We start from the raw sequence: 21,659 nt of genomic DNA on the forward strand, positions 1-21,659 counted from the left end.
TAGCTGAGAGGCTTAACAGTGGGGGCAAGGGAAACCCAGAACATATGCACACGCACGCACACACACTCACACACATGCACGCATGCTCACACGCACGCACGCACTTGGAAAAACAAATCAGTCTTGGTGACAGGCTCCTGTAATTGCAGAGCTGAAGAAGCAGGGAAAATGGATCTTGGAGCTCACTGGCCGGCCAGCCTCGCCTAACATGCAAGCCCCAAGTCTCCTTAAGAGCCACTATTTCCAAAATGAAGGTCTGTGGATCTGATGCACTTTTACTCAGCAGGCACTGTACGTGACACACACACATGCACTTAGACTCCCGTACATACAGCATGAAAAATTCATCTTTTTTTTTTTTGAAAGAGAGTCTCGCAGAGGGTATTTATATTCTGTGTGTGTTTATGTTGGAAGCCATTGCGAAAGGAACGTGACTGAATCTGTTGACTCACAGGAGACCTGGACTCCAAGAACAGCCCTGTGTGGTGATGCTGTGGTGGCATCGGCCTGTGGTGCTGAAGATGTGGGGTGGACATGCTACTTCCTGGAAAGAGGAGACAGGGATCCAGTCCCTCAGCTGCTGCTGCTTCTCAGGGATTTGGAAGAACAAGGCAGCCCTGCTGGCAGCTGTAACACTGCCGTGTTCTTCCTTACAGGAGTGGAAAACTGGAAAGAGGAAGGCTGAGAAAGATGAGCTGGTGGGAGTTATGATATTTTCCACAATGGAACCAGAGGCTCCTGACTTGGACTTGATAGAAATGTAAGAGCCCCTGCCCTACTCTCCTTCCCCCAGTCTGCACTTACTTCCTCTGGCTCACGGTCTGGGCCGGACTTGCAGCAGCTGTAACCCTCAGAAAGGAGTGTATAGCTGAATAGGACTTGCAGTGAGATGGTGACCCCGGAAGTCCTATCACAGCAGGCTAAGCACTGCTTCCCTGTTTCACTTTGGACTTAATGTAGTTATTTTCAGTAAAGTCTGATGAGGCAAGGTGGCAGTAGCTACCCAGATCCCCGAGTGCCCAACAAAGCAGAAATCGTTTTGTACTTGGGATCAGACCCATGGACTCAAGCAGTCTAGGTATTGTGTTTGTGTCTGACATCACTGATGTGCCTGGCGGCTGTCTGTCCCCAGAGAACAGAAGTGTGACGCTGTGGGGAAGTTCACCAAGGCCATGGATGACGGTGTGAAGGAACTGCTCACCGTGGGACAGGAGCACTGGAAACGCTGCACGGGGCGTAAGTGCTATTCACCTAGACTCAGCTGAACCCGGTCCCATACACAAGGGGCTGGATTGAGCTGCATAGTGCCAGTCTCAAACCCTTGCCCTGACCTCCCTTCTCCATGCCAGTTATAACCAGAAAATTGAGCATAACAAGGTAGCTCAAGAAATATCATTAAAAAAATCATACTAGCTTGAGTTTAATGTTGGGTCTTTGCATTTTGTAATCTCAGAAAAATTAGTCTTTCTGCAGTTTAGAGAGTGCTTCTTGTTTAGTTGGTTTTGTTTTGCTTTAATTTTTTGTTATTTTTCTTTTTTAACTGATATTTATTGAGCTCTACATTTTTCTCTGGCTTTGCTTTAATTTTTGAGACACGGTCTGACTTGACTGTTTCAAGCGATTTGTTTACAAGCATGTGACACTCGGCCCAGCTCATGACTCGACTTTCCATCTCTATGTGCCTGTTTTAGGATGTCATGTATCTGACTAAAGCCATAGTTTTTAGGAAATGACCTACATACTTGGTAGAAAATGATGGCTGTTAACATATTTATACAATAAAATAAAACCGAATAGACAGACTAGGCCACTTCAGAGCCACTTACATTAGCCACGACTCTGCTTACCTTCCCTGGGATTACAAATTTCTTTCTCCTGTCCTTTATATGTCGACTGTCATGTTGCTGAGCTTTTTTTTCCTGTGCCCCCTGAATTGTGCAGCTGTGGTGTCCCAGGATAAAATAGTGAAGCCTGCAGAGACATCCTCCTCTGAAGCCTATGAAGGGAGTGCAGTGCAGAGCCACCTCCCCAGCACGTGGGAGACCCTGGGCTCAGTCCCTAGCATTGGCACAAAAGAGAAAGAAAGACAGACAGACAGACAGACAGAAAGGAAGAAAGGAAGAAGGAAAATATAAATAAATAATTTAGCTTCAGAGTAATGAGTGGTTTTAGTTGCACCTGTGTAGAAGGCCGACATAGCAAACCATTTAAATGGACGTGTTCTCTTAGAGAATTAGATTCCTTCTATCTGATGACTGAAAGTCCTGTGCCTTACAGAACCCAGAAGATCACGTTTATCAGCAAGAAGCGTAGGGACAGGTGTTCTTTGGGAGTGAAGGAGAGAGGAAGGCATTTGTTCAGGATTTAACTCAGTGATAGCTTCTTTCTTGTTTATGAATGTTTTCAAACTTGTAAGCTGTACAGTGAAAATGTCTGTTAAATAGCATGAGTATTTTGACCCTCAGAGGCGGCACATCAGAGATCCAGAGTAAACATGTCACTCATGTTACCCTGCTGCTGAGGTCAAGCAGTGGTTTCCTTCAGAAGGCCACAGGTGCCTCCTAGGGGGTCTGTGCAGATGCATGGATGGCCTAAGGATTCTGTAGATTATCCAGGGTGGTCCTCAAACCTGAGCCCAGAACCTTTGGGATGAGCTAGCGAGTCCTCATGTCCCATAGGTTAGGCTGTGTACACCCTCCTCTTAAGCCTTTGTTGCCACACTTAGCCATATTTGCCAAACCTTCCATATGGAGATGGTGGCTCTGGTATCCGAAGTTAACTGTGATGGCCATGTGCTCATGAGAGGGAGGACTTTGGAGCTAGGAGTCCTGTACCTGGGTTCTTTGCTCTGTCCAGTCAATGGGTGTAGGGACGGGTTGTTCATAATAGTGCCCACTACTTGAGCATTTAGTTAAAAATCATAGTTAATTAAAGAAATGGTTAGTTGAAAAATCATTTCATCAGTATTTCATTAAAGAATAGATACTATTTTAAATCCTTTTGAATGTCTTCTGAGTCTCTTGCCAGAGAACTGTGGGATACATTCCAGACTGCTCTAGGACTGATTGGTGAACGGTTCTTTTCCAGCCTTACCCAAGGAGTACCAGAAGATCGGGAAGGCTCTGCAGAGTTTAGCCGCAGTGTTCAGCTCCAGCGGTTACCAAGGTACGCCTGTGTTTGTTTGTGATTTCCCTTGCAGACAAGTGTGTAGTGACTGTCCACATTCTTGAACGGCTTCAGTACCTGCATGTATCATGTGGAAACATGCCAGGGTAAGGAGTATTTCTTTACATGTGAAGCCCTTTCTCTTGTGGATCCCACAGCGTATACACCGGGTTCTGGTGAACGGTTCCCCTTGCTGTCTTTAGACACTAGAGCTTGCACCTCCCGGGCAGAGGAGAGAGGCAGCCTGAGGCCTCTGCCTGTTTTCTGGGCTGTCAGCACTGTCAGCCAATATGCGATTGGGTATTAATGTTGCATGTGGCACTATGGCAAATGCTCAGTGTATTTTATGTTGAATATCATTCGCTTCACTAAAACTGCTGTTTTTAAAGCCATTCAAGCCCCTTTGGATTAGCATTTATTTCAAGAAAGTGTGGGTCAGTGCTTCTGAGCACTATCTCAGAGCAGTGCTGTACACTTTCTTGCAATCATGTAAATGAGCTTGATTGCCAAGGCTGTCTTAATTACACCAGAAAAATCTCTCGCTGCATCCATGGCAGTGTGGGTTGTGACAGTAATACAATGTAAGAACTGCTAGTGTGTGAAATATTTGGTATCTTGGGGAGTCTCATATGGAACTGTTTGGGGTAAGATAATTATGGAAAGGCCTCAGGACAGCTCCTACATCCAGAAGCAGAGCATGTCTCCTTGCATTCTTCCACCAGCTGAGCTGAGCTAGATGTCCATTTGAGGGGCCTTTCCCTGGGCAAAGGAAGAAAACTGGGGCATTGATGAAAACAGCAGGAGCTGTTGCAGAGCCCGTGGAGGACCTCCGCCTACTGGCTTTTCTTCATAGCTCGCCCACCTCCTGTCCTACGGAACCCAGGACCACCAGCCTAGGGTGGTACCACCCACCATGGACTGGGCTCTCCTCATTGATTATTAATAAGAAAATGCACCATAGGCTAATCTAGCAGGGATGTTTCGTCAGTGGAGGTTTCTTACATCAAGTCGACATTAAAAACTAGCCAGCACAGCCACCACCTGCCATTCGGGAACCAAAGGATGGGGTGAGGTCCAGGAGAGTGCTCTTGCTAATTTTGACAGTGTGACGGTGTTTTAGATTTTCTAAACTAAAGACCATCACTAAAGCGTATATCAAAAGTCATACGTATAAAGAAAATATTTTTAACCCTAGTTGCTTACAAGACTGCACGTCATTTCAGGTGAGACAGATCTGAATGACGCAATAACAGAAGCTGGGAAGACGTACGAGGAGATCGCCAGCCTTGTGGCAGAGCAGGTACTGCCATGATCACACCTCAAGCCCACATCTGTATTCAGATCCAAATAGATACCCGCTTTCCTGCTTCTGTGGGTTTTTGTTAACTTTATTTAGTGATAATGTTTTTTTCCAGTTAAGCCATAGTGGACAAATATCTCATTAAGAAATCCAAGTGAAGCCAGATATGGCAGCTCATACCTGTAATACCAGAACTTGGGAGGCTGGAGTAACGGGTAGCCTTGAGTTCAGGGCTTGCCTGGACTGTATATTGAGTTCTGAGCTGATCTTAGTTATAGAGTGAGACTTTTTCTCAAAAGACAAAAGAAAAAAAATCTAAGAAGTTTGGGTCTGCGGCTCAGTGGTTAATGAGCTAGATTGATCTTCAGTACTTGTGAGACCTAGAATTTGATCCCAATAGTTCCCCAAATAAAGATGTTGGGGGTGTGAGCTAAATGTCTTCTGGCACCAGTGCCTTTGTTCTGCTCTCCGCCATCGGAATCTGATGTGTAAGAGAGCCTGGCAGACCTCCGCTGCTGCCTAGCCTCTTGAAGCTTGCTTTCTCGTTGTGAGGTGGCCTGGCTCTGCATGCCTTCAGTGAGCCTCAGGAGTTAGGCAGTGTTTTCATATTACCTATTAAAATGTAGGCATTAAACTGTATGCTTTTGCTTGTTACAATTTATGCTTATATTTTATTTGGTTTAAATTGTGAAATAGTATCTAAAATATACTATTAACTAAAAAAATTAATTCCTGGTAGTATAATATAAATATCTATTTTTCCAGATCAACTCCAAAATGATTTATTATTGCTTTGTTCGCAGCAGAAGAGTCAGAATCTAGTAGTGACAAAGGGTTGCTTTCTGTTGGAAAACTGATCCTAGGTGCTCACCCGAGTGAGCGTTCTAGTTCACATCCTGTGCTGCTATAAGACGTTCTGACCAAAGCAGCTTGGAAAGGGGGTCGGGAGTGTTTGGCTCATGCTGCAGGACAGACCCTAAATGTAAGCCATGAGGCTCCTTGCTGGCTCACTCTGAGGTTCATGCTTCCTTGTACAACCAAGGACTACCTGACTAGGGATGGTGCTGCCCAAAGTAGGCTGGGACCTCATGTCAGTTAGCAACCAGACTGTTGTGGGATATTTGATTGCACTGTGACACTCGGAGACTCTTAATAAAGTTAACCTTGAATCAGGAGGTGGAGCCAGCAACTAGCTGACCAGAATTAACCATAGAGAAGCCAGGAATTTGGGTAGAGAAGCTGAGAAGGAAGGAAAGAGCAGGGCTAGAGTTTGGCATTTCTGTTCCAGGACAAGTGAAGAGACTTATCTCTTGCTGTGTCTCTGACCAAAAAGCAAAGTCAGTCAACCGGTTGCTTCTCTACCTCTGTGACCTAGCAGGTTTTCACTACAACGCCCGACTTCCATGTCTTTGTTGGTAGATAACAATGCTTAGTTTAAACGTACTTATGTATCTCAGTGCCAGAACCACAGATGTTTACCACCAGCCAGTCTGATCAAGACAGTGCTTAAATCGAGGCTCCCTCCTGACAGGTGACTCTAGGGTGTGTCAAGTGGACAACAAATGCTAAGTATCACAGAGGAGCACAACGGTGCACACTGTAATCCCAGCACTCAGGAGTCAGAGGCAGGCAGACCTCTGTGAGTTCAAGGCCAGCCTGGTCTACTTAGTGAGAACCAAGATAGCCAGACCCTAAATAGTGAGACTAAGTTAGTGGTTCTCAACCTGTGGATCACAACCCCTGTGGGGGTCAAATGTCAGCTATCCTGCATATCAGATATTTACAGTGCAGTTTATGACAGTAGAAAATTACAGTATGAAGTAGCAACAAAATGTTGTTATGGTGGGGGTCACCACAGCCTGAGGAACTGTGTTAAAGGTCACTGCATTAGGAAGATTGAGGATCACTGGTCTAAATAAAGCAGCAGCACTCTCAGCTATTCAGTGTCAGGCACGGAGGATGTGGGAGTGCACTCCTCACTTGTTTCTTCTCCTTGATTTTTAAAATTCCTCCACCAGTAACAGCCAGCCTGTGTCTTGTTACAGCCAAAGAAGGACCTGCACTTCCTGATGGAGTGCAACCACGAATACAAAGGCTTCCTCGGCTGCTTCCCAGACATCATCGGAGCTCACAAGGTAAGGATCGCAGTGTTGGGGGAGCCGCCAGGCACACAGCACTGCCACCGTTGTTTAGATGTCATTTTTATCCGTGAGACACGAAACTAGCTGGATGTGGTGGTGCACGCCTGTAATCCCAATAGTCACGAGGCAGAGGCAGGTAGATCTCTGTGAGTTCAAGATCAGCCTGTCTACAGAATAAGTTCCATGTCAGACAGGGCTACATAAGGAGACCCCCATCTCAAAATGAAGTAGTAATGAACTGTAATTCCCGTCATAAGGTTTTAAAACTAAATTTAAAAATTGGTTTGGTTTATCTTCATGTTTTAATCGTGATCAACATTTCCTCTTATAGTCTCTGGAGCACTCTTGTAGTGCATCAAGGCACCCTTGGATTTATTAGGAAACCTCTACAGAGGACTGGGCTGTGATCTTCCCACTGCTCCATGAAGAGCAATGCATATAAACAGTGTTTACACAGTGCAGTGTGTGCTTTGTGTACTCACAACGCATATAAACAGTGTTTATACAGTGCAGTGTGTGCTTTGTGTACTCACAACGCATATAAACAGTGTTTATACAGTGCAGTGTGTGCTTTGTGTATTCACAACGCATATAAACAGTGTTTATACAGTGCAGTGTGGACTTTGTGTACTCACAACGCATATAAACAGTGTTTATACAGTGCAGTGTGTGCTTTGTGTACTCACAACGCATATAAACAGTGTTTATACAGTGCAGTGTGTGCTTTGTGTACTCACAACGCATATAAACAGTGTTTATACAGTGCAGTGTGTGCTTTGTGTACTCACAACACATATAAACAGTGTTTATACAGTGCAGTGTGTGCTTTGTGTACTCACAACGCACATAAACAATGTTTACACAGTGCAGTGTGGACTTTGTGTAGCTTAGTATGGAACTCAGGAGGGCGCTGTTGTCAGAATTTATGCCAGCAGAGAGTTAGCACCGAGCCTCAATTAAACACAGAGGTAGAGGTTTCTCTTTGCAGACAGTCCCAAATAATGAGCTGTGTGACCGGGCAGGGGTGGTGCACGCCTTTAGTCCCAGCCCTTGGGAGGCAGAGGCAGGCCAGCCTGGTCTACAAAGTGAGCTCCAGGATTGCCAGGACTGTTACACAGAGAAACCCTGTCTTGAAAACCCAAAATATTATAATAATAATAATAATAATAATAATAATAATAATAATAACAACAACAACAACAAGAACAAGCAGTGTGGTTGTCCTGGAATGAGGTTCCTTGGCAGCATTTACAGCTACTTCCATCTGTGAATGAATTTAATCTGATTCAGCGCCTCTTACAAAAGACAGAATAAAAGCCTACAATGTGCACACTCGAACACCAGCTCATAAAATGCTGTCTCATAGCAGGCGAGGAAGTGCCCGTGTACCTGCTGCACGGACCTCCACGTGGCTTTCCAGCCTGCCGTGCCTGTTTGCTCTGTGTACTTGAAACACCAGCAGCATAGACTCTGACAGGGACAGAGTTAGTTTGTTTTTCTTCTTGTGGTGCAAAAAACCTGCACATTCTAACTTTATTGCATTTTTCAAGAATAGCAACCTTTGACTCCTGAGGGACCTGAAGAAAGTTGACTCGGATGCTCCCTCTGTCATTGTTGCAGTATTTTCTGCTCAGTACCAAGCCCGTGGAATGCTAGCATTGCTGTATCTTAAGCTAGTGCTTTTTCCTTTGTTTTCTTAAATCTGTTGCGTTTATGTTTTTCCAGGGAGCAATAGAGAAAGTGAAGGAAAGTGACAAGCTGGTTGCAACTAGTAAGATCACCCCCCAGGACAAGCAGACGATGGTGAAGCGAGTAGGCACCATGTCCTATGCTTTGCAAGGTAAGAGAGCGGGGAGTGAATGCCAGTGGAGACCCACTCCCTGCTCCTCAGCATCAAACCTGACTTGTGGGGTGGAAGTCAAAGTGTGAGCCCCAGTGAAATTCAAAGCTCATTTCAGATGTCTGTCCTGGACTTGGGATGGCAGTGAGTGACAGCTGGATTAAACCTGCACCTTATTACTTCTTGGAGACAGCAAGACTCCTTTAGCATTACCCTGTTCTCAGCCTCCAGAAGTCTGTATCCTCTGTGCCCCAGGACCGTGGACTCTAAAGGAGGCTTGGAGGAATAATTTTAGGCAATATTTTCTGTTAGCAAAAGACAGTTTTAGCTGATTTCTAGAGATTTGAGTGTGAAAGAGTAGACGAACAGTAAGTGACCTTCTCTGCGTTTGCTGCAAGGGCGACACGTGTGCCCGGGCAGACTGCTGGCCGTCAGCAGGGTTCAGCATGCTGGCCAGTGACAGCCATCTGGTACTAGAAAGTGGCACATCCTGCTGGTGTCTGCTGTTTTAGACTCTTGGTAGAGTTGTGCTGAGAACCGGCGCTGCATAGAAGCTAGCCAGATCAAGTCCTGTTGACTTAGCCAAGCAGGGAAATTGCATGTTGTCGTTTGAAATCTTGCTGGGAACTAATTCCTGGGATAATTTCCTTGTAGCTGAGATGAATCACTTCCACAGTAACCGGATCTACGATTACAACAGCGTCATCCGCCTCTACCTGGAGCAGCAAGTGCAGTTCTATGAAACGGTGAGTGGCTCCCTGCCCATGCCTGTACATGTGTGTGCAGAGGGGTGGCTCCCTGCCCATGCCTGTACATGTGTGTGCAGAGGGGTGGCTCCCTGCCCATGCCTGTACATGTGTGTGCAGAGGGGTGGCTCCCTGCCCATGCCTGTACATGTGTGTGCAGAGGGGTGGCTCCCTGCCCATGCCTGTACATGTGTGTGCAGAGGGGTGGCTCCCTGCCCATGCCTGTACATGTGTGTGCAGAGGGGTGGCTCCCTGCCCATGCCTGTACATGTGTGTGCAGAGGGCTTTTACACTTAGTAACCTTGACCATTCAGAGCCAATCCGTTTGTGTTTTTCACTCCCGAGTGAGAAGATGTTACACTGTGAACAGAGTTTGTTGGTATGGGTTTTTTAAACTTTAAGAATTCCATCTCCTGGGGGTTGGAGAGATGGCTCAGTGGTTAAGAGCATTGCCCGCTCTTCCAAAGGTCCTGAGTTCAATTTCCAGCAACCATATGGTGGCTCACAACCATCTGTAATGAGATCTGGTGCCCTCTCTGGTCTGCAGGCACACATGTAGGCAGATGTTGTATGCATAATAAATGAATAAATATTAAAAAAAAAAGAATTCCATCTCCTTCATCCCTTTTGAGGAATGTTGTGTGGGAAAGACTTCCTGGGGCTGGAAAGATGGCACTTGTTGCTCTTGCATGAAAAACCTGCTTCAATTCCCAGTGCCCACACTGGGGTTCACAGGCATTCATAACTCCATTTCCAGGGGATTGGATGCCCTCTTCTGACCTCCACGGCACCAACCACACACATGCCACATATACATACATCTAGGCAAAGGAGTCACATATAAAATAAGTAAATCTAACTTTGGGGAAATGTTGAGTTTTCCTTTGAGGAGCAGGCCTTGGAAACCTTGAACAGTTCTAATTGTGTGGCTTCCTTCCTTTTGAGCCTTTCCATGCACAGAGACAGTGCTCAATGAGATGAGGCTACCCTGCCACCCAGAGGTTCCATCCCCTTCTGTTAGGGAAAGAAACCAAAGACAGCTTTCCTTAGTGACCCAGGTTTCACAGTTACAAAAGGAGTAACTTCAGGAAAATAAAAATAACACAGTATTCTAAACCCTGTTGTTCAGACGATGGTAATGAAAACTTGGATCTTCCCTTCCTCTGCCTTGAAGTGTTTTCATGCGGTACAGCGTGTGCACACATCTTGTCGTGGAGATGGGACTCAGATGCCTGCGGAGCAGGGTTGTAGCTGTGCAGTGCACACTTGGGGTGGCCTTGCCTCTCTCATCCATGCTGGTGACTCCCTTGCACTCAGAGCTGCTACGAGCTAGCCCTTATGTCACAGCCCTGCACATGTCTCGCTGCCCAGCACTCCTGTGCATTCTTGAGACGGCTGTGCTTAATGTACTTCATGTAATTGTGAACTCTGTGTTGGCAGCAGGTGGTTGTGGGAGCACTCGTGGGGTGACCCCTTCAAGAGCGCTCACCCTGACGGTCTTGTGCTTTAACTGCGCACTTGGATAGCAGCTGCTCTGTTGGGCGTTTCCTCTCTATGTGTCTTAGAATATAGTAGGTTACATTTGTCTCTGAGAAAACACTGGAAAGACAACCCTGTTGATTTGTTAATTATCAAATATACATGTATGATTTTTTTCTAAAGATTTGTTTATTATGTATACAGTGTTCTTCCTGCTGTATGCCTGCACACCAGAAGAGGGCACCAGATCTCATTATAGATGGTTGTGAGTTACTGGGAATTGAACTTGGGACTTCTGGAAGAACACCCAATGCTCTTAACCTCTGAGCCATCTCTCCAGCCCCTATATATATTATTATTGACCTTGTAATTCAGAAAGAAAACCATGTATATTGTCACTGTCTTGGCATAAATTTTTGTGGTTAATATAATGGCCCTGGGCTTTATATTAATATAGAGTCTTATAGCAAAATATCCCTAAAAATACTAAAATTTACATTTTTCTTCATGGAGTAAGCATACATGAGTGCCTACTGTATACTTAGCACCTACTGCACATGTTTAAGGTCGCAAGGTGAATGAGGAATCTGAGCCTTCAGGAGGCACCTGGTGTCCTTATGGGAGACAGAGGCACATAACAGACTCATAGTGCACCCTGGGCTGCCTCAGAACTGCAGACTTTCCATTTCCCACGTAGTAAGAGAATGGGAGTCTTGAGTGATCATCTTGTCCAGAAAAGAAAGGGACTCTGGACAGGCATAATGGCCCAAGCCATCGTCCTGTTCTTTGGAGAAGGGACTAGTCTGAAAATGTAGCCCCCCCATCATATAGCAGGAGCTGGCCATGGACCTGGATGAGCAGGTGGGGACAGGAAGCAGGGTTTCCCCGCACACTGTGGAAACCACCGTGTGTAGCAGGGTTGTAGTGGCAAAGGTCACCCCAGTGTCTCCAGAAGAGACAAACAGACTGGCTGTGTATTTGACAAGTTCATAATGTTTAACTCAGAGGAGAGCAGATAGAACACTGTGAAGTTGTAATCAGGGCGATAATATCTCAACTGCTGTTTTCTCACCAGATCGCAGAAAAGCTGAGGCAGGCCCTCGGCCGCTTCCCGGTTATGTAGACCTGGACGGAACACACCGCAAACTCCGAAGTGCTTCTTTTGACCTGAGCAATGCAATTCCATTTATTTCCCCTATCATAAGAAAGAGAGAAAAAGAAAGGAAGAAAACCAAAAAAGAAATAAGTTGACAAAAACCTGTTTCTGCCATTAGCCAGCCTAAATGAATAATTACTTGGGGATAACCTTCTTTGGTTCATTTCGACACATATTAGTTACCCAATGGAAAATGTCTATTTTTGGAAAAGCTTAAATTTATCAAGAGTTTGAATGGAGAAATAGGAGTTGCTCCTCCTGATATTTTGCATAGAATCGTAATTTATGCATTACCCATGATCTTCAAAGTTCTTACCCAATATCAGATAATTAATACTAATTGCTTTCTTAAAAATACGAAATATGCCAGAATAAAAAAATATATCTTTGTATATTTTTATAACTCTTTCAGTCCTTTGGGGTCCCTGTCTGCCTAGAGAAGTCTGCACTCCCCCACTGGCATAGCTTCAAGTGCTCACAGTAGGTGGGGAGGTCCCATTTGGTAGGGAGGGCAGGTGAGTAGACCCCACCTACCCACTGCTGCCTGCAGGGTCAGCTGTCCTGTGCTGCTCTAAGGTCAGCACTGTCTTTGCGCTCCCGCCTCATTCAGGTAAGGCATGTTTTATACGAGAAGAGTAAGTCAGGAAAGGCCAGGGCTTTGTCCCTGCTACCCCAGGTGGGTAGCCACATTAACTCCTAGGCCCAGGAGCTCCTGGGGGAAGGGACAGTGAGCCTCCTCAAGAGCACCCACCTCCACTCTATTTCCCTTAGCTGTCTACCAGATGAGGGAGAGGCTGCAGGTAGAGGAGGAGCTGGTGGCCTCTTGCTTCTAGCAGCAGGCCGGTCAGTATTCTCTCAAAGATGCTCCCCTCCCTTAGAATGGGAAAGTTAAAGAACTTGAAGGCTGTGCTGCAGAGCTGCTGGAGAGCAGAACTGACAGTCTGGCTGTGTCCCCACCTTCAGAGGCTCCTGATCTGCCGCGGGCTGACAGCCGGAGCACACGTCTCCCTCCTGCAGACGGAGGTCCCCTTCCACAGTTGCCTTATGATCCACTGCTTTCACTTTTCTGACCTGATGATCTTACAGAGGATGAGAAGTCTGGGCCAACACCAATTAAGGAAACCAAAAATAAGTAGCTGAGAAAATCCAATGAACATGAATAGGAGAACTTCTCGTTCCTCGCTATCACGGGTTTTTGTTAATGTTTTATAAGTAATTTTCCCCTACTTGATTTTTCTTTTATAAAATTCCATAGAACAGTGTTTATGATACAACCATTTAATATATGTACAAATTGTAAAGAATATGTATAAATATTTTACATAAATGTAAGAGCATGTAGAAGCCAATATATAAATAAATTGTTTAAAAAACTGTATAGCAAATTCCCAGCACTTTTTCCGAATACTTTTTGGCATTTTTGTGTGCTTATTTTGTTGTAAACTGCTTTTTATTCTAGCCACAGAAAGTTGTCCAGGTGATTCATTCTTCTCCCAAACATCTCTCTCCTGACATTAGTAGCTTTGGCTCCTTAACCCTGTTGCCACTCCTGCACATGTACCATGAGCTCTGCTGCCCTGTCCCCTCCTCCCTACATCCTAAGGAGAAAAGAGCCAGGCGAACGGAAGCGGCGTCTAAGAAGAGTTTTTGCGCAGGGTCGGGAAGTAGTGGTAGCTGATTTTTATATCAGCACTTCCAAATAGTCATAAAAATAGGAAGCAGCATACAACTGTTTTCTCTCACCCAGATGTCAGCCCTCAGCCCCAGATCCTTCCTGGGACGGGTGCTTGTTCCTATGTAAGACCAACTCTTGCCTCCCCCGCACCATCTCTGGATAGAAGGGCTGTTGGGCCAGAAACCCAAACTTTGTAACTTTTTCTAAAGCTTTTTGTTTTGTTTTGTTTTTCAAGACAATGTTTCTTTGTGTATCCTTGGCTGTTTTGGAACTTGCTCTGTAGACCAGACTCACCTGGAACCCACAGAGATCTGCCTGCCTCAGGGTGAGAGAGATCTGAGGGCTAGGATTAAAGGCGTGCACCACCACTGCCCAGTAAAGGAGAAAGTGAATGCGGTTGGGTTGTTTGGTTGGTTGGTTGGTTGGCTGGCTGGCTAGCTGGCTGGTTGGTGTTGTTGGACAACTGCTTGTTGGTTCCTGGCTGCTCAGCCCCGAAATAATCATACAGAAACTGTATTATTTAAATCACTGCTTGGTCCATTAACTCTAGCTTCTTATTGGCTAACTCTTACATATTAATTTAACCTATCTCCATTAATCTGTATATCACCATGAGGTTGTGGCCTACCAGCAAGGTTTCAGCGTGTCTGCCTCTGAGGCAGCTCCATGGCTTGTCCTTGACTCTGCCTCCTTTCTCCCAGCATTCAGTTTAGTCCTTGTCGTCCCCCCCCCACCTACCTCTATTCCCTGCGGTTGACTGTTTTTTTCCAGACAGGGTCTTACTGTGTAGCCCTGGCTATCCTGGAACTCCCTCTGTAAACCAGGCTGGCCTCAAACTCAAGAAATCTGCCTGCCTCTGCCTCTCAAGTGCTGGGATTAAAGGTGTGTGCCACCACTGCCCCTGTAACTTTCTATGCTGCTCTGAGATGATTACTACAGATATTTTTCTAAGACATTTTGTGAAATTTTCTTTATGCATGAATCTTGCGACTCAGTCTAAAAGCAGCTGTTCCCAATAAGGATCAGAACAGGAAGGGCACACCTGCCTACTCCCTGAATGGGTACACCTGTGGAGTCCTGCCTGCTTTACAGAAAACCAGGAAGGCCCTGGCAACTGTGGCCTTCGTCCCCTATCTGTTTGTCTGGAGATTGGCGTGGTTGGAGATTCTGCCTGGTTTCCACCAACCTGGACGTTAGCCAGACAGTAGCCCTGGCCACTGGGAGTTCTTCCTGAATCTAAACTGTTCTGAACACAGGCAGACCTTGCTGTTCTTGGCATGAGAAGCCTGTGTGCTTGTGAACTTGGGGTTGTTTTCCCAGATGTGATACAGAGGCGCCCAAGGTCTGATTGCCAAGGTCTGACTGCCAGCCCGATCACCCCGTGTGGAAGCTGCTTCTTAGTCTCAGAAGAGAATTAGGCCTCCATACTCCCTAGAGGTACAGGTGCCCATGCCAGGCACGGTCTCTATACCACCCCACCCCACCTAACAGGTTTGCTGACTTCCAGAAACAGACCAGGAGGAAAGGCAAGCACTTGCCCCCTGAGCAGAAGGAGCTCTGGGTCCGAGCCTTACAGCACTCTGTATGGCAGCCTGAAGCAATCAAGCACACATGAGTGGGGATTTTTTTTTTTGTATCTGGGGTTTTGGGGGGTCCTTGTTGACTCTGGTGCCACCCACAGATTGTAGTCTGGAAGGTTCTACTAACTTAGGAAAGCATGGGGCCTACACCCAGTTCTCAGATCTTAAATCATGTGTGCCTTATGTTTGTAGATGGGTCTAGAGTGGCCACCACTGTTCTTCTTCAAGTCATTTTTTACAAGTAACCCCTCACTGCCCTTCCAAACCAGCCACCCTGTCAGCACTCCCTGTCACCTGTTCAGACCAACCAACAGGCCCAGACAAGTTTTCCAGGCAGTTGAGCCAAGTGATTTCAGTCCCCCCGGCCACACTACATGACTCCTGCTAACATACATGGGGTAGACTCTGCCACGGGTGAATCTCCATCATTCCTGGGCCTTGGGCCTTAGGCTGCCACAGGCATTTTCTTGATTAATGATTGACGTGGGAGGAACCAGTCCACTTGGGTGGTGCCATGTGTGGGCAGCTGGTCATGGGTGTGTTTACAAACCAAGTTGTTAAACCTGGTGTTGTGAAGCCCATCTTTAACTCTAGCACTAGGGAGGCAGAGGCAGGCAGATCCCTGAATTCGGCCAGCCTGGTCCATAGAGCGATTCTAGGAAAGCTGGGGATACACAGAGAAACCCTGTGCCTTCCCCCTGCTCCTCCACCCCCCGAAAAGGAAATTGAGTCAGCCATAGAGAGCAAGCCAGTAAGCGGCATTCCTCCCTGGTCTCTGCCTAGAGTCCCTGCCTTGACTTGCCTTAGTGATGGACTGTGACCTGTAAAACGGAATAAATTCTTTCTATCCAAGTTGCTTTTGTCCGTGGCATTTATCACAATGCTAGAAGACAAACAGGAGCAGACAGCTCAGCAGCGAACCACACTCACTGCTCTTGCAGAGGCTGGGGTTCAGCTCCCAACACTCACATGGTAACTCACAACAGTGGCCTTCTGGACTTCCTGGATCCTGCATGCACATGGTATATATTACATATATGCAGGGACACATACACATGAAATAAAAACATTTAAAAAAAACACCTGTCAAACAAAATGAGCAAGTGACTTGATCACATATGCATCTGAGTGTACACAGACACTGTCACCAGGACAACTATATTATGGTCACCGGGGCAACTATATTATGGTGAGCTGTTGACTTCCTCCCAAAGGAAAAGTGGACCAAAGGCAAGTTTGCTAAACTTTTTCATTGTTTGAGACCAGGTTTCTCTGTGTATCCCTGGCTGTCCTGAACTCACTCTGTTGTGCCGGTCGGCTGGCCTCAAACTCAAAGATCTGCCTGCCTCTACCTTCTGAGTGCTGGGATTTAAGGTGTGCACCACCACCACCCAGCTAGCTGAGTTTGCACACTGTTTACAGGAGGTGTTAATAGCTACACCTTATAGAGAAAGAAGCTGCCTAAAACAAGCCTCCGAAGGCCAAGCATGGTCCACCCTTAACACAGCAGAATGAAGTGGCAGAGAGGAACCCCAACTCTTGGGGTGGCCTGTTCAGAGCTTGGGAGGACCTCTGGCACCGTCACACCCAAAAAGGAAACCTTCAAACACACTCAAAGGTGTCTCCAGTTCCACCTGGCTGCCTTTGCCCCTCCCTAGCAGACCAATCCTGGTAGACCCTTACCCCGGGACCAAGGGGCCTTGCCTCAACATGCTTGAAGGCTAGAGACCACAAATAGAATCAAGGCTGAGGAAGAAAGCACCCTGAGATCCTCAGGGCGGGAGAAGCATATTTACCACCTAGCAGTCACTGCAGCTCGGAGAGGTCAAGGTGCTGTGGTAAATGGAGGAAGCAGGGTCTGTGTGTCACACCCCTGCTCTCTCAGAGGCAACTCAACCGCTGCCTCCAAACACCAGTCTGGCTCGGTAGGTGAACTAAAGTCCCCGGTAGAAGACAGCATTTAAAGAGTGTGTCAGGCGCGCGCGCGCGCACACACACACACCGCTCACAAGTGTGTACTCAATCATCGTCACCGTCGCCTCATCGTGAAGGCCATTTTATGCATCTGCAGTCCCACCCAGGAGACCGACACACAGGGCCCAAGGATTGCATCTGAGGTTGCAGAAGATGATGGGGGATGAGTTGGGGAGGGGGCGCTGCGCCGGGCGGGACCCGGAAGGTGGGAGGCGGCCGCGGGTTTTCCCGCCCCTGCTCAGCCAGCAGCCCCCGGCTGTCCATATAAGGCTGCGGGAATCCAGGCAGGGTCCCGGCTCGGGAGGCTCCCCGCGGCTGCAGCCTCCTCGGCGGCAAGGAATGTGTGGAATCTCCCTCGCCCGCGGCCGCCCGCCTCGGGGAGGACCGGCTCAGAGCACCAAGCCCGGGTGAGCGCCCGGAGCGCGCGGCGGCTTCTGTCCCCGCTGTCGGGGTCCCCGCCCTTGGTTGCACCCGCCAACCTCGCCACTTGGGGGAGTGCGGCCGGCGTCGGAGCGTCCGGGTGGCGGCGCCACCTCACCTGCCCCGGGCAGCGCGGCGAGGCTGGGAGTTGGAAGAGGAGGAGGAGGACGGGGAGGAGCCCGCTGCGCCGGAGTCCGGCGCAAAGTGAAACTCCTGGAAGCTGCGCGCCCTCGGGCGAGACCTGGCCCCGGCTCCCTTCGATGCCCGGTGTCCATGGCGCTGAGCAAAGGGCTGCGGCTGCTGTCCCGGCTGGACCCCATGGGTCCCGGCAGTGTGCTGCTGGAGGCGCGCGGCCGTGACGACTGTCTGCTCTTCGAGGCCGGCACGGTGGCCACGCTGGGTGAGTGTCGTGCCCCGCCTCGGTGCTCCCCACGCCGGCGGCAATGCCGGGGAGGAAGGGAATTAGTGAATGAGACCTCCTTCACTAGTGGAGACCTGGGGACCAGCGGCGCTTGGTTCACCGACGGGGCGGGCCACGGTGACTTAGGGACCGCCAAAGGCGCTTGTTCCCGGGAGTGCGTGGTGTGGAGGATCCCAGAGAGCTGGCACTCCTGGTTGGGTAAAATGTCGTGCTTGCATGGGGTCTCTGGGCGTGTGTTCTTAGAGAGCCAGCTGGCTCTGGTTCGCTCTTAGCACTCAGTATGGAAGCCTTGCTCGCTCTGGACGCCCTGAGGAGGTTGCCCTGAGGAGGAGTCCACCTAGTGCTCCCTAGCTTGTGCACCTGTTGAATACACCTAAGCCACATCGCCTTGCCTGAAGAGATGGGAACTCAGGCACCAAAGGAGACTCTGAGGAAAGTCGATGGCGCCCTTCATTGTCACCTATAAATACTGAGTCCAAAGCATCAGAACCTGGATGCAAATATTCTCTCTGGTGACTTTATGTTTATGCTGGGTGTTAGGTGACGGCAAGCCATTGTATTTCATCGCTAGACTTTAGAAGCCTTGAGACTGGCATTGCGCTAAGGACCGTAGAGACATAATCTCACAATTTTTACAATTTTAGCCCATAATAAAGATAAACAAGCTGAGGCCTAGAGATGCTAAGACATTTGCTCCAGGCAGCACAGTCTTGTGTGTGGTTATTTTGGTGATGTCATTCAGAGCCTGGCTTCCTGGTATGTCCAGTTTCCGGATCCCTAGTTTTGTAATTGACATTTGCAAGAAGGTCTAGGTAGCGTAAAGCCAGAAGTCAGGATTGGTAGGATTTTAATGATGAACCTTGGCGGCCAGGCTTGCAACAGTGAATGTCCAGTTGTCCACCCTCCTGGTATTCCTAGCTAAACAGGATCACTTCTACTTTGGAGGTAACAGATGTAGCCAGCACTCAACTTCCTTAGGACTTTGTGTCTCTAGCCCTTCTTTCTCATTTGTATGCATTGACTGCAGTTACAGCATATATAATTGCATGTATGTATATATACACATGTCTTAAAAGAGGCATACCTATTTCCAATTCTTGGACCATGACATTAATGTATAGTTTATCTAGTGGGGTGTGATGGGATACACCCCAGGTTCCAGCTATTTGCCGTGTGAGCTTTGATGGGAAGATCCATTAAGCCTGGGAGTTTCAGACCAGACGAGGCAACATAGCCAGACCTCAAAACAGACAGGTATAGATACAGAAAAGGCAAACAGCAAATAGCAAACAGCAAATCACTTGATTAGGGAAGCAGTATCTCCTGTATTTTGCGTCAGAAGTGTCCAGAATCGTGGAATAATTATCACGTTATTCCAATTTGGGTTCTGTCCTGAAAAGTCCAAGTTTGGTCATTTGTCACCGCCTTGAAAGAAAACCATGGAAATTTCCATTCCATTTTAGATGTCTACTTCATAACACATTTATCAGAACCCAGGGATTAATTTCATGGTACAAAGCTACCATCTCATCAGAAAGAATAAAATGCCTTTCAGATGGGCCACAGAGATGCCAAGCAAAGTTCATAGGCCAGTGAGAGTGGTTTGGCAGCCACTTGGAACAGGGGTCTTCCATCAGGCCGTTAAGTTTGGGCCACTGTGCGTTCGCATGGCAAGGGTGATACAGTACTTTGGATTTTACAGCAGAATTCAAAGAATTGTCACATTGTCAGCCCTCCCTTGTTCTACATCTATCCCTCGCTAGCCCTTTGTTTTCAGTAGGCCGTTACAATTTTTGGTCTGTTTTTCTTGGTCAATGAAATGAAACTTTTGTTTTGAAAGACATTGTAGCTTTTGCTGTAATGCTGTGAGAGGATCCCGGGGAACCTTCTGTGATCAGAAAGTTGTTGGTCTCACACTTAAAAAAAAAGAATGAATTTTATGTACATTGATGTGAGGGTGTTCGATCCCCTTGAACCTGAGTTACAGTTGTGAGCTGCCATGTGGGTGCTGGGAAACAAACCCAGGTCCTCTGGAAGAGCAGCCAGTGCTCTTAACCACTGACCCATCTCTCCAGCCTCTGTTCTCACACTTTTGATTTTTATTTCGTTTTATTTTTTTTTATTTTGTTTTTTTCAGTATTTATGGAGCTGGTGCTGGAAATCACTCTGAAGACCAGGCTGGCCTCAAACTCACAGAGATCCACCTGCCTCTGCCTCCTGTGTGTTGGGATTAAAGGTGTGCGCCTGGCCTCACACTTCTCAAACATCCAATGCACCACTGTTGGATGGAGTACTGAACTTGAAATCTCCACCTGTTCCCAGGGTCAGCTAGCTACGTTTCTTCTATTCCTTGATCTTTCTTTTTCCCCACGGAATAGTACTGGGAAGGAGGCTTAGCACTTAAGAGTGGTGGTTGTTCTTCCAGAAGACGAGGGCTTAGGTTCCTAGCAACTACAACTGTCTGTATCTCCAGTTCCTGGGAATCTGGTATGCTCTTCACCAGGCAGATCACCCATATACATAAAATAAAAATAAATCTTTTTTCTTTTTAAGACAGTGCCTCATAGCCTGGGCTGGGCTGGGACCCAGACTCCGTCGTCTCCCAAGTGTTGGGATTAAAAGCGTGTACCACCACACTCAGCTAATCTTTTAAATATGTTTCTTAATGTTATGTTTATGGGGGTTTCACCTGCATGTATATCTATGTACCACATGAGGAGGCCAGAAGAGTGAGTTGGATCCCTTGAAACTGGAGTTACACGTAGCTCTGGGTCACCATGTGGATGCTGGGAATCAAACCTGAGTCTTCTGGGAGAATCGTCACTGTGTGTCACCGTGTGTTACTGCTGAGCCAACTCTCCAGCCCCCAAAGTAAATAAACCTATATGGAAGCAAGGCCTGGAGGAAGATGCACTCTCTCCTGAGTGGTGGTGGCAGTGGGGGAGGGAGGCAGGGACACGATGTGAAGACCTGAAGACCGTACATTTATGGCAGTCTAATCCTGACTCCTTCCCTACGGGCTAGGGGTGTGGCAGCCTGGTGTTTCTCTTGGGCTGCCGTTTCCTGTGCCAGGTGTTCCCAGTGAGCGCAGATCTGGGAGCCTAATGGAGTGCAGATTCCTGCCGTGTTGGGAATAGGTTTTCTTGGCCTCTACTGTTCCATGCTCTATCCAAACATTTACTGGACAGGATAGGCAGTTTCCATGAGTGAGCCCACAGTTGCAAGGGCATCCCTGCCCACATGGTGAGCCAGCACCTTCCTCGTGCATTTCCTCCTGGAGGCGCCATCTGGGAAATGCCTGTGCACTGCCTTAAAGCTTTGAGGCGTTTTGGAAAGCGGGGGTCTGGGGTTGGATATTGAACTAATGTGGTGTGAACATTGAGGGAAGGATTCTGTGATCCAGCCTCGCCTATTCTGAGCTAGCCTCCTCTTCCAAGGCAAGCTTCATTAATGGCCTTCAGGCAAGATCACCTTGCCTGCTAGTGGGAGGCTGTCGAAGAAACAATTCCAAAGTCCTGATTCTAAAGACTTCACTTCAGAGCATTCTGTGGACATCAGTGATAATAGATCTTCCAGAGGCTGAAGGGGTGTGGAAGGCTTTTGGAATCTTGCAGTAGCCTGAGTTAGCATCTGGAGCTTTCTTCATGGCATACAGATAGATGTTCTTTCCTCGAGTGCTGAGACCACAGTGCCCACGTCTTCTGTCTAAGTTCAGGGTTCTCCAGACAGTGTCCAGGAAGGATGGATGGCTGGGGAGCAGCC

General features: G+C 47.6%; 2 protein-coding genes across 6 annotated transcripts in view; both read left to right on the forward strand.

Annotated features, from left to right (window-relative positions):
- The window catches only part of Snx9 (sorting nexin 9), an 82,965-nt gene extending 69,753 nt beyond the window's left edge, over positions 1-13,212 (forward strand). For both annotated transcript variants that reach the window (XM_085687746.2, XM_085687747.2), the window contains 8 exons: positions 657-760; positions 1,133-1,236; positions 3,088-3,165; positions 4,389-4,465; positions 6,511-6,600; positions 8,332-8,446; positions 9,101-9,192; positions 11,747-13,212. In XM_085687746.2, the coding sequence (XP_085543872.1) occupies positions 657-760; positions 1,133-1,236; positions 3,088-3,165; positions 4,389-4,465; positions 6,511-6,600; positions 8,332-8,446; positions 9,101-9,192; positions 11,747-11,794 (708 nt within the window). In that variant the 3' untranslated portion in view covers positions 11,795-13,212. The remainder of the gene's footprint in view (positions 1-656; positions 761-1,132; positions 1,237-3,087; positions 3,166-4,388; positions 4,466-6,510; positions 6,601-8,331; positions 8,447-9,100; positions 9,193-11,746) is intronic.
- Positions 13,213-17,635: 4,423 nt separating this feature from the next.
- Synj2 (synaptojanin 2) overlaps positions 17,636-21,659 on the forward strand; it is a 97,156-nt gene continuing 93,132 nt past the window's right edge. For 2 of the 4 annotated variants that reach the window (XM_085687729.2, XM_085687735.2), the window contains exon 1: positions 17,636-17,876. In XM_085687729.2, coding sequence (XP_085543855.2) covers positions 17,750-17,876 — 127 coding nt within the window. In that variant the 5' untranslated portion in view covers positions 17,636-17,749. The remainder of the gene's footprint in view (positions 17,877-21,659) is intronic. The other 2 variants (XM_048420415.3, XM_085687726.2) reach the window with 1 other exon arrangement.

The sequence above is a fragment of the Myodes glareolus genome, chromosome 1 (assembly GCF_982192425.1).
Source record: "Myodes glareolus chromosome 1, mMyoGla1.1, whole genome shotgun sequence".
Lineage (NCBI taxonomy): Eukaryota > Metazoa > Chordata > Mammalia > Rodentia > Cricetidae > Myodes > Myodes glareolus.